This window comes from Betta splendens, chromosome 4 (assembly GCF_900634795.4).
Source record: "Betta splendens chromosome 4, fBetSpl5.4, whole genome shotgun sequence".
Classification (NCBI taxonomy): Eukaryota; Metazoa; Chordata; class Actinopteri; order Anabantiformes; family Osphronemidae; genus Betta; species Betta splendens.
Genome location: NC_040884.2, coordinates 1981514 through 1993983, shown reverse-complemented (window position 1 = coordinate 1993983; position 12470 = coordinate 1981514). Strand labels below are relative to the sequence as shown.

At 49.0% G+C, this 12470-nt stretch overlaps 1 protein-coding gene and 1 long non-coding RNA gene across 3 annotated transcripts in view; one reads left to right on the top strand and one right to left on the bottom strand.

Moving 5' to 3' along the window:
- Positions 1-261: 261 nt before the first annotated feature.
- adcyap1r1b (adenylate cyclase activating polypeptide 1b (pituitary) receptor type I) overlaps positions 262-12470 on the bottom strand; it is a 12646-nt gene continuing 437 nt past the window's right edge. The window contains exons 2-14 of one of the 2 annotated variants that reach the window (XM_029146753.3): positions 7222-7357; positions 6639-6738; positions 6412-6516; positions 6175-6278; positions 5992-6089; positions 5776-5908; positions 5217-5370; positions 4591-4651; positions 4456-4525; positions 4279-4370; positions 4073-4202; positions 3806-3847; positions 262-3564 (exon numbers count right to left, since the gene is read on the bottom strand). In XM_029146753.3, coding sequence (XP_029002586.1) covers positions 3187-3564; positions 3806-3847; positions 4073-4202; positions 4279-4370; positions 4456-4525; positions 4591-4651; positions 5217-5370; positions 5776-5908; positions 5992-6089; positions 6175-6278; positions 6412-6516; positions 6639-6738; positions 7222-7341 — 1587 coding nt within the window. In that variant the 5' untranslated portion in view covers positions 7342-7357 and the 3' untranslated portion in view covers positions 262-3186. The remainder of the gene's footprint in view (positions 3565-3805; positions 3848-4072; positions 4203-4278; positions 4371-4455; positions 4526-4590; positions 4652-5216; positions 5371-5775; positions 5909-5991; positions 6090-6174; positions 6279-6411; positions 6517-6638; positions 6739-7221; positions 7358-12470) is intronic. The other variant, XM_029146754.3, reaches the window with a different exon arrangement.
- LOC129603941 (uncharacterized) lies at positions 4528-5108 on the top strand. Its single transcript, XR_008694352.1, has 3 exons — positions 4528-4694; positions 4727-4742; positions 4967-5108. It is a non-coding gene; the product is annotated as an uncharacterized LOC129603941 (long non-coding RNA).

Genomic DNA, 12470 nt, shown 5'->3' with positions numbered 1-12470 from the left:
TGCCACACAATCTGTCTGAAGCATTTGTTCATTAAAATGCTGCTTTAATTAGAGTAGGTTTCCTAAAACCAGCGCACAGACAGAATGTTGATGAACTGAGCCTCTAAACATGAAAACGTCTGTTTGTTAATTTTTTAGCCTTCAACATTGCAAAGCACCGACACTAACATTGTTTCTTTGGTCTTTTCATGGTGTTTATTGATTATTTGTACAACACAGAATAAGACCAGGCTGATAAAAGACATCCACACCATCACAGCATTCACAGTTAGAAACATTTATTGTTGATACGTCCACACATGTAGAAAAAAGTCCAAAGAGTAAAATGTGAACTCAGACGGAGCGCGATTCAGGAGGAAGAGCCAGAAGCAAACTACATTCAGCATCAGCAGCTTCCTGCCTCAGCGTCCTGCTTGAAGCAGTTCATACCAATAACCAGCATCAAGAACCCAAAAGTCATGCTAAGCAGTAAGAACAACAAGGTACGACAGCGCTTTGTCGGCTCTTTGCTTTTCCTCATGTCTGGAAACATCAACATTCAAAGGAAAAGCTACACTTCAAAACCCGTTTACAGTTCAAACCCAGCGTCTGAGCTCATTAATCACATCATCCAGTCATTTCCCAGAACGAGGCCGCGGCTAATGGCCTGAAAGCTTGGACACGCATGCATCAGCCTGTTAGCGAGTACAGAGGCATCACAGGAGGCGTTACACACAGCAAACCAGTCACAGTCATTTAGAAAGAGCACAGGAAACAGAGTCACAGGAAAAGCTATTCACTGAACCACAAAGTTGTCACAAATGGCGACAGGCCGCTCACACACTGCACCTACTTCAAAAGGAGTATTTATTGATATAAGTATAGCAACTTCTCAGAGTGACATCAACATAGTACTGGCAATGTAAGGCTCCAGTTCCCATGGCAACACGGAAATCATTTATAAATACAGAAAGAAATCAGGCTCGTGACCCGGTGGGATTGTCTTAATGTTGGTAATGGTCTCGACTGACACGTTCAGCTGCACCAGAGCAGAGGTGGTGATTGTCCAGGGCTGAGACGAGGCCCCCTCCTGGCCGAGGCTGGACCTGCAGGTTCCCTCAGGTCGCACCGGAGACGGCGCTACAGTGTCCGGTCAGCCCTTCTGTTCTCTTTGCCTTCACGTGGATATTTACAGGTCAAATATGAATCAGATGGTTGAAGTGGACAGAAAGGTCAGTGGTGGGAAAATGCAGTGAAATAAAGACGTCTCCTCCGGAGGTCAAAAGGTCAACGTGACGCCTTCTTTCAGCAGTTAAACCAGAGCAAAGCATCAAATATTTGGCCTGCTTTAAATCAGCTAGGAAAATATTTGCCATTCAATTATTGGTTTAGAGAGCAAATTTATAAACTTCATATTAAAGTTTAACAAGTTAAAGCAACCGGAGGCAAATAAACCAAAATACTAACAGTTGAGTTGATATATGTCAAATATACAAATGTAAAGATTAAAAAGTTTACAAAATTACAATTTTCAAAGATGATTTGTAAATTTGGAACAGACTGTGGAATGTGTTTGAGGTTACAATGTATTTAAATTATTCAACTTTACTGTGTGGTTTAAATAAATAATGTACAAATATTATTTTTAAGGACTTTTTCAGGATTTTTTCTGCTGCAAATGATGTAAATAACATTTTTTGCAGGACTTCAAACAGCTGATGAGGAGAAAAACTCTTACAGGACGTGCTTTTCTGATTTTTACGTTAGATATAAATAAAAATGATTCAGAACCACAAATTAAGTGTTTAAGGGATTCACTTAATTGTAGATTTAGACTTTTGCAGTTTCAGTTTCAGAAAGTTTACATATTTGCAGTTTGATCAAATGATTTCAGTTTATGAGGAAGAAAATGAAAGAAAACATGTATGTAGTTGAGTCATGAGACACTTTAGATGCCAGAGATTTCTCTTATTGTTGAGAAAATAAAGTGTCTGTGAATGAAGGCAACAGCTGCTTTATTAGAACACTAACTGGTTGTAGTCGTTCTCATCCCGAACAAAGACGAGTTAAAGTAGTTTGAAGGCCTCCAGGTTTAAAACACGGATTTAGTCTAAACATCATAAAGCACTTTGTTTAAACCTTTGTTTTAATCGACAGTTTCACCTGAAATTAAGTGAGTAAGAAACTGAAATTATTGTTTTTGTGCTTAAAGGCACTTTTAAAGTAGAGTCGAACATTTTCAGTCTGAACAAAACAAAAATAATAAATATATGCGACCAGATGAGGGAAGGAGTTATTGGGTCGTCTTTGGAGTGAGAAAAGCAGTGCTGGGAGGTGGAACGAGGACATGTTGGACAGAAGCAACATTCATTTAAACACTGTAAAACCAGGTGTGGAAATGTTAAGGATGAGCAACAGAAGCAAAGGATGGAGCATGAAATGGTCTCATGTTTTGATCGGTACAATACTGAAAGCTGCTGCAGAGGCTGTGACTCAGCCTCCAACAGCAGCAGCCTGTTTGGATCAAACTAAGATTAAACATCTGCTGAATTCCATTAAAAAGTGTAAACAAAACAAGCGCGGTTTCATGCAAGCAGTTCGACTCACGACTCGGTCGCGAGCTCGTTCTCGTTGACATTTTCTGTACTAGCGGCTGATTTAAAGTACGGAGCCTCGTCTCGTCTGACGTCTGGTTTCAGTGCTGAGATTCCAAGGTGTTTGTGGTTGTCGTCGGCGAACGTCAGCACTGCACACGAGAGGAGACTTTTTGGCATCACTGTACAGAGCAGGTACCTGCTGATCACACGCTTTCACAGCAGTCGCAGGTGTCGGCACCAGCAGGGGGCGCTAGTCGTCACGTCCACAATCAGTCGGTGACGGACACAAAGCCTTTTTGCGTTGTTTAGGGGCCGCGTGTCCTCACACACCGTCCATCAGGTCCAAAGACTCTGAACAAACGCTGGCTGTTAATGAGCTGCTCCTTGTGGCTCATGTATTTGGCGCCTGCAGGGTATTTACATCACATGAAGCCATTCAGGATGAAACAGCGGCTGATGTCTGGGTTCGATGGCAGAGGAGCTCAGTGCGAATACAATATATACAGAGAGAAGCTCTCAGACAGACGCCTCCTCTTTCCTGGACTCAGAGGATCTGAGGAGCTTCGAGATCTGAGACCCGACGATCAACCTCCTCTCAAGGTGGAGCGAATCAGACCAGCGGCTGCTTGGCGTCGTTGGAGCCCAGTTGTGTTTCCATGGTGACGTTGTCTGGGTAGGAGTTGAGGAGCGTGTTGGTGAGGACGGTCATGGGGACGAGTGTGGGCGCGGCGGCGGCGGCGGGGGCGGGCGCCGCGTCCCCGGCGGCGGTGGCGGCGGCGGCGGCCCTCAGGAGGCCGGCGTCTCCGCCTGCAGACTGGACATGCGGATCTGCGAGCTGCTCTTGCTGAGGATGGACAGCTGCGTCCCCCCATTCACCCCACTGCTCGCCAGCGAAGGATGCCGGTGCTTCAGGTCCACAGCAAAGTACCTGTTCACCGTCCAGCTGCGCCATTTCCTCTTGATCTCCGATTGCACCTTGAGGGATATACTTCACAAGGTCATTATTAATGGACCTCGCTGGAAGGAGACAAGCTCACTGTCCCTCTGTCCCTGCAGCTGTGTGTGTGCTCAGCTTAGCTCCAACTGCTTTGTGGTGGAAAATACACAACCACTGAGGGAATGGGAGCATGTGTGAGAACAGAAACTAAAGCAGCTCCACTTCTAAACTCATCTCTTTCATCAGTACTGATGTTTGTAAATTCAACTCTTTTCCAATAAAAGATATTTACCTCTCCGTTGAGGAAGCAGTAGAGAACGGCCACCACAAAGCCCTGAAAGGACACAAACGGGCTTCAGTGTGTGTGGAGGGGACTCGACTCAACTCATCATCATCATCATCATCATCATCATCATCATCATCATCATCATCATCATCATCATCATCATCATCAGTTTGGAGGCTTTCTTCCACTGGCTCCCAGCTGTGACTGGGCCAGGGACCGGGACCGGAACCAGGACCCGGAATGGGACCAGGACCGGGACCGGGCGGCGCTCACCTGGAAGGATCCGAGGCCGAGCTCGAACACCAGCCGCTCCCGTTTGCTGACGTTCTCGGGGGAGAAGGCGAACACAGTGTAGTGGATCCCGAACAGAGGAATGAGCAGCAGCGTGGAGCGCGCCAGCCTCCTGCCGAGGAGCAAACACACAGGATGAGCCTGCAGCTGCTGAAGGAGGCGTCACGCGTCGCTCACAGGGGACTCACAGGTAAATGCTGGACTCGTTCCCTCCGATGTCCGGAGACTGCAACTTCTGAACGAGGATGATGATGATGCCGATGAAGAGCACGAAGTTGATCTGCAGACAGGTGCAATAGGAACAGAGCGTCCTCACACTGAGCCGTTTGAGTTCACGCGAGGGCGGCAGCGCTGACGTCACGTACCATTATTGAAGCCAGAACCGGTCCCTTTATCACCCACCAGATGGCAACGTTGTCATTCAGGTCCCAACACCTGCGGGAGCAGGCGTTCAGTACAGGCACCAGTCACCAGGAACCAACGGACTCAGCAGAACTTACCCCAAATCGTCAAAGTGCAGCCGCAGCACGGCCCAGATGGTCACACACACGGTGGGCGTCCCTGCAGGAGAGAAGCAGGTCAGAACCACAGGTCCGACCCACAGGTCAGACCCACCGCAGGTCAGAACCACCGCAGGTCAGAACCACCGCAGGTCAGACCCACCGTATTTCAGAACCACTACAGGTCAGAAGAACCGCAGGTCAGAACCACCGCAGGTCAGACCCACTTCAGGTCAGAACCACCACATTTCAGAACCACTACAGATCAGACCCACTTCAGGTCAGAACCACAACATTTCAGAACCAATACAGGTCAGACCCACCGCAGGTCAGAACCATCGCAGGTCAGAACCACCGCAGGTCAGACCCAACGCAGGTCAGAACCACCGCAGGTCAGAACCACCGCAGGTCAGACCCACCGCAGGTCAGAACCACCGTATTTCAGACCCACCGTATTTCAGAACCACTACAGGTCAGAAGAACCGCAGGTCAGAACCACCGCAGGTCAGACCCACTTCAGGTCAGAACCACCACATTTCAGAACCAATACAGGTCAGACCCACCGCAGGTCAGAACCACAGGTCCGACCCACCACAGCAGCAGCAGCCGGCCGACAGCTCACTCACCCCAGCCGATGATGATGTACCAGTAGAAGTACCGCTTCTCCGGGAAGAAGGTCTCCACCAGCAGAGTGAAGAGGTACAGACCCTCGATGAAGAGCCAGAAGTAGTTAGAGAGGACGCAGTAGTGGAAGAAGATCATCACCGCTCGACACTCCAGCTTCAGGACAAGGGAGAGGAGAGGCTCAGAGGTGTGTGTGTGTGTGTGTGTGTGTGTGTGTGTGTGTGTGTGTGTGTGTGTGTGTGTGTGTGTGTGTGTGTGTGTGTGTGTGTGGTGTGTGTGTGTGTGTGTGTGTGTGTGTGCGTGTGTGTGTGTGTGTGTGCGTGCATGTGTGTGTGTGTGTGTGTGTATGTGTGCGTGCATGTGTGCGTGTGTGTGTGTTTGTGCATGTGTGCGTATGTGTGTGTGTGTGCGTGTGTGTGTGTGTGTGTGGTGTGTGTGTGTGTGTGTGCGCGTGTGTGTGTGTGTGTGCATGTGTGCGTGTGTGTGTGTTTGTGCATGTGTGCGTGGTTGTGTTTGTGTGTGTGTATGTGTGCGTGCATGCGTGTGTGTGTTTCCTCTCACCGTGTGGATGAAGCAGTGCTCGCTGTCCTCTTTCGCATAGAGCACGCCGTCCTTGATGAAGACGGAAATCGCTCTCAGAATGAAGGAGACAAACAGGTTCATGTGGATGAAGTTCCTGGTGCAGTGCAGCTTCCTGTGTGGAAACAAGAACAAGGTTGTGTTGCACTAGAAAAAAGCCACCAGTTGCGCTGCTGAGCCACAATCAAAGCCTCTGACCTGAACCGGCACAGAATGACCATGGCCGTGGTGAGCGAGACCAGGGAGGTGCTGTATCCCACTGTGTACAGGGCCTTCACCGACACGTAGTACATGTCCTGAACACAAGCAGAGCCCGTCGCAGCGCGTCTGAGGGGGGGGGCGGGGGAGCGAGGGAGGCAGGGAGAGCCCGGCCGCACTCACCGTGTGGTTGCTGCCTCCGTCCTCGGACAGACACGCCTCCACGTAGTGGGGGAAGACGTCGGACCAGCCCAGCTCCGTGCAGTTCCGAATCACTTTCCCCGGTTCTGCCAACAGACTGAGGATGAGCAGCGCCGCTCTGCGGACTCGCTCCTCACACGCGCTCCTCACACGCGCTCCTCACACGCGCTCCTCACACGCGCTCCTCACACGCGCTCCTCACACGCGTCACCAACTCACCGTAGTCTTCCTCACTCATGAAGATCTCGGGGCAGTTGACCTCCACCACCTCGCCGATCCTGGCCGGCTGCCAGCACGTCAGGTTGTCCCACATCCAGGGGCAGTCTGCCGGCAGAGGGACGGGTGAGTCACCAGAGGACCCCCCCCCCCCCCCCCCAGTCTGACCTCCTCACCTCCTCATCCTCACATAGACTCACTCACTCACTCACTCATCATCCGCTACGTACCGAACTCTGGCTCCCTCTCGTCTTCCAGCGCCATCATTTCCATGCATTTCTCCTGCTCTCTCTTTATCACACAGTTGGAGGGCACCTGTTGGTTGGAACCCTGAGACAGAGAGAGTCCAATGAAGACGACGTCAGGTCAGAGGAACAGGCCGAAGAAGACGGAGGCGCTGTCTGTCACCTTCATTAGGTTTAATGATCTGTCCGTTCCTAATAAATCCCCTCTTCCGTCCAAACCTTTGCTCGCTGTGAGCAGACGCCTCCTCTGGGCAGATTCATGTCAGATGGTGAGTCACACATGTTCTGCGTCTCAATCTTCCACTTTACTTTCAGATTTTTTCATGTGTGTTCATGTTTTTTTGTCTGTAAAGATCTGTGCTCATCCTCAACAATAAACCATGAATAAAAGATGAATGAAGCATCTTTATCCGTCGCCCTGACACACGCTGGTCTGTGAATTATTGATGCAAACTCCCCTCACGACTCCTTTAACTACCTGAACTAAGCTGACGTAAATGTTGTAAATGTCTCTAGCTGACACCAGATCAGGCATCGTAACAATACAGAGCTGGAAGCAATGGCTCACCAAGGGACAGAGGAGGAGCAGCAGTGTGAGCATCAGCGGCTTCATGTTAGCAGCTGACATCGTCCCAGTGATTCTCAGTCCAGAGTTTCCTCTCCAGCAGAGACAAAGACTCCAGGTCATCCGTTCACCTGGGACCCTGAAAAACAGCACACTCCGACTCACCGGGTGCATAGACAGAATCATGGCCAGTGACAATCAATGATCATTTCCAGCTTTAGATCTGGAACCGTTTGTTCATTATTGGCTTTGCAAACAAATAAACTTTAATACCGCTGCATGTTACAGAGACACATGGCGTTTAGCCTTGGGATAACTGTACTGTATGTGTGAACACAAGCACATCTGCTGCCGTGTGTGTGGGGCCCGTGAGCAGTGATTCTGCAGCCTTTGCATGAGTAGAAGCCAAGCAGCCGGACCAAGCGCTCCGGCCTCGTCCCACAGCTTGGCTTCTGACTCCAGCCAAGAAACAAGCCCCTCCTCCTGCTGTTGCCACGACAACAGCTGAGCACGCTGCTGGGTTTGGATCCGAACTGCCCCACGTGGAGCTGGACCCCCCTTCGCTCCTTCTGATGCTCCACTGTAAACAGACGGGTTTTACATAACAGTGAAACCAGTACCATCACGACGAGAGACACACACACATCCAATGATGAGCTGAACGGGGAGGAAGGGAGCTCCAAGCATTGGTAAAACACATCCCACAGAATCAACACCACAAAGTTCCAAGGTAACGTTGATTCTGCTCCGTTGTGTTTCACCTCCACCTCAATTGTCCTGAAGCCTGATTTGTCCTCGGTATAAAGTGAATTCATTTTATTTTTCCAGACTTTTATGCAAAGTAGCAGGTGAAGAAGCAGCTCGTGTCGTTGGTCTCCGGCTCAGCCTTTTCAGAGACTGTCTGTTTGCAGAGATCGGTGGAAGAGCAGATCCATCAAATACCAGTTCCTGGTGCCTCCTGTCTGTTCTATGCAGTCAATGCTGAAGCTGGTTTAAGTCATGAGCCATGAAAATGCTGTCATGTGACATTCACATGTACGTAAGGCTGAATACCAGTTCTGGTCCCGGCCCATTTTTCTGCACAGCAGCTGTTTTACACGGCTAAAAGCAGGTGGAGGGCGGAAACCAGTTCTGCAGCTCAGCTTCATCATGATCATGGCTGTCTGAGCGCTCTCCACAGACCACAGGCTGCAGCTGTTCAGTTACAAGTGAATGAGCCTGAACACAACCACACAAGGACCATTATCCACACGTTTGAACACAGCGTCACCGCGTTCGCTGTGAGCTCTAATCAATAGCTTAATGAGTCTGAGCCGCTTTTACGTCCAACACTGAGTGCGTGTGATGGTTGATGATCTGTCTGAGGAGCTCACCTATAATGGAAGAAACAAACCAATCTAAACACGCTGGACACTGGTTCATTATAACGCTATTAGATGCTTAGCTTTGGTTGAAAGGAAGCAGATAAAAAGAAAAACAGCAGGAATGTTTCAGTTGGTGTCTGTGGAACGAGCAGTAAATCCTCTTGGGAGAAGAGGAATCACTTCTATTAGGAACACAGAAGAAGACAAGCAGGTTTCTTAATGATCACCCACCCACAGCAAGCGCTCTCTGATGGGGGGGTGAAGGTGGAGGACGAGGCTGGAGGAGGAGCGGATGTGTTGGATTCTGGTGTCTGGACACGGAGCAGGACGCGGTCGGTCCTGCAGCCGCTGAGGTCTGAGGCAGGAAAATCCCAAACTCTTCTCACTGGTCTCATCTGACAGACGCTAACGCCGACTTTCTGCGCGAAAATCAAGTCAAATTGAGGCATTCTTTGCTTTGCTGCTGTTGCTGCTGTTAATCCAGCACCAAAGCGTCTAATTCCCACTGAACGTCACAGACGTCACACACGTCACAGACGTCCAGTCTCAGGCTCTAAATTTAGCCCTGGAATTGTTACATGACATGACTTTGTCTTTATTATTTGGGGACGGAGCATCAGCCTGTCCTGGATTCTTGCTCCCAGTTTGTCCTCCTTTTCCCACAAGTCACTGGGGAGTCACAGTCACAAGATCGAGGCAAAGACACAGCAGGAAGAGCTCAACAACACAGAGACACGTGTCGCAGGGAGACGGCCACACGCGTCCATGGCTGACCACCGTCAGGTCGCATCATGGGAAGAGGCTGATTCACTGGGAAAAGGCTGATTCACTGGGAAAAGGCTGATTCACTGGGAAAAGGCCGATTCACTGGGAAAAGGCTGATTCACTGGGTAAAGGCTGATTCACTGGGAAAAGGCTGATTCACTGGGAAAAGGCCGATTCACTGGGAAAAGGTCAATTCACTGGGAAAAGGTCAATTCAATGGGAAAAGGTCGATTCACTGGGAAAAGGCAGATTCACTGGGAAAAGGTCGATTCACTGGGAAAAGGTTGAATCACTGGGAAATGGCCGAATTACTGGGAAAAAGCCAATTCACTGGGCAAAAGCCAATTCACTGGGCAAAAGCCAATTCACTGGGAAAAGGCCGATTTACTGGGAAAATGCTGATTCACTGGGAAAAGGCCGATTTACTGAGAAAAGGCTGATTCACTGGGAAAAGGCTGATTCACTGGGAAAAGGTCGATTCACTGAGAAAAGGCCGATTCACTGGGAAGAAGCCAATTCACTGGAAAAAGGCCGATTTACTGGGAAAATGCTGATTCACTGGGAAAAGGCCGATTTACTGGGAAAAGGCTGATTCACTGGGAGAAGGCCGATTTACTGGGAAAAGGCTGATTCACTGGGAAAAGGTCGATTCACTGAGAAAAGGCCGATTCACTGGGAGGAAGCCAATTCACTGGAAAAAGGCCGATTCACTAGGAAAAGGTTGATTCACTGGGAAGAAGCCAATTCATTGGGAAAAGGCAGATTCACTGGGAAAAGGTCGATTCACTGGGAAGAAGCCAATTCACTGGGACAAAGCTCGACACGTGTTTCCACAGTAAACATGAAGCTACAGCTTGATTATCGAAGCAGAGACATTCACCTGCTCACAAGAAGGTAATGAAACCACGTACCAACTTCTTTTACCATTAAGGCGGCATTTGCTATAAGAATGTCACTGCTATAAATAGTTCTGGTCTGAACTAGCTTCCGCGTTGCTGCTTAAACAAGGCACAGCTTAGAGAAGCTCTCGTTTCATCACAAATCATAGAAAATGCAGCCGTTTAAGAGTCTCATCATGTCGCTGAGTCATGTGACTCCTCTGGTCCCACATCACCCAGGAAGCTCCCGAGCAGCCGTGGCTCCTTGTTTTGTGGTCGGTTTATTAAACATCTGGCCAGATGTGCATCATTCATCAAACTCACTCCGTGGGCGTAGCACAGTTCCAGCAGATACCAGTGGTGTCACAGTCCAGTCTCTGGAGGCGCCCAGGGTTCAGTCCTCGTTCTCTCTGTGATGTCACTTCCTGTCTGCTTCCTGGTTTTCACCCGTGTTTGATATCCAGTATTTAAGGACTTCCTCCTATTCACCACTGCCGGTCTATTGCATCGTGTGATTAGTTTAATGCTGGATCTGTCTTGTTGCTGTCTGCTACCATCTTTACCCTCACTGTTGCCCTCCTGTTAGGCCTCTGTGCAGCTTGTTGCTATAAGTGATTTTTAGTTTGCTAATATTACTTCTAAAAAGTCATTAATTCACGTTGGTTGTTATTTAAGCCTTGAATTCTATCAAATTATTTGTGACATGTTAAGTCTGGGTTGTTGTGTATTTGGGTCTTCCCCTCGTTTTTGTGTGTGGTGAAATCATTTTAAATATTTCCCTGTAAGGAATTCTGTCAGCATCCCCTTACAGTTACAATAGGAGAATTTTAGATGTAAAGAAATCAACCAAACCACTGAACTAACCTCAACCTTTGTCTATTAATTATTGACGTGACAGCCATTCAGGCTGAAACACACGAGAAATATGTGGAGAGAAGAGGTGACGAGAAGTACTGCCTGTGAGGTGACACAAAGTAGCAATTCAATGCCCCCGAACCACAAAAGAACACAATCCAGATGTTGCCAGATGTTCTTGCCTCATTTTGTTTAAATTTTCCAGATACCGAGGCCGCTCTGTGTCAGTTTCCTGTAATTACTAATAGTGATAAACTATAATTTAATGGAAACAGCCAAAGCAGAAAATGTAATAAACCCTATTGAGGAGAAATGGAGCCTGACTTGATTTGGACGGTTTTAATCATCTGCTGCTCCTGCCTTCATGCTAATTGAGTGGTGACATACAAACACCTGGTGACACCTGGAGTCTGACGCGACGGCCGTGCTGAGAGCAGCCTCACGCCTCACCTCCATCACTTTCCCTCTGCACCGCAGGCTAATTAGGCCGTTTAAATGTCAGCATCACAGGCCTAAAGACAGAAAAGCCCTTCGCTGGTGTTTCACAACCTGTTCTCAGTGTGTGAGGTTTTAGCAGCAGCGCTTCACTGACGTGTTTGTCTCCAGCAAACCTAAACAGGGTTGTGGATCTGCTCCATGTGCTGATCCAGGGCCCGGATGTGAGTGGCCAATTTAAACAAGAGGAACCAGAACACGCCGTTGTCTTTGTACGAGCTCATGCATTTAGCCTCCATTTGATTCATTGCTGTCACTCATGTGTATTTTCTTGCCCTCAGACCAGATGTGCTACTCATTCATCAGCCTTTATGAATGAGGCTGCAGCTGAACATTCTGTCAGCAGAAGCCTTGTTTTCATCCATCACTCTGCAACAATCCGAACCGCAGAGACACATCCACACACGGCAAACGTTCCCAAACGTCCCACAGTGATTTTTAGTTAAACTCTCCTCCATCACACAGAGGAGAGCTGTGGCTGAAAGGCTGGACCCTCCTGAAGCAGCCACTCACTAGGAGTCAGTGGCAGCAGGATGCAGCACAAGGTCACTGGGAGCTTTCACCCTCAGGACTGAGCCCGGAGTCCAACCTTCAGCCGAGGTGTCGGTCCGGGAGGACTGATCCGGAACCGGACTGATTCTGCTGCAGGCAGCTGCACGTATGACTGGGTGGAAATGGACACGGTCGTCAAATGAAACGAGTCAGATCAGACCGATGAGCATCGGATGAGTTTCCTTCGCTTTGCGCCTCATTATTTAGTGAACAGACGTACGAACCGAACCTCGGGTAAATATCGACCCATTTACTGGAGAGAAGGATGTGCGTGTCCTAATCTGTCTATCGCGTCCGTCCGCCATCCTAAATTCACTCTCCGTCTTTGTGAACCGTGCAATGA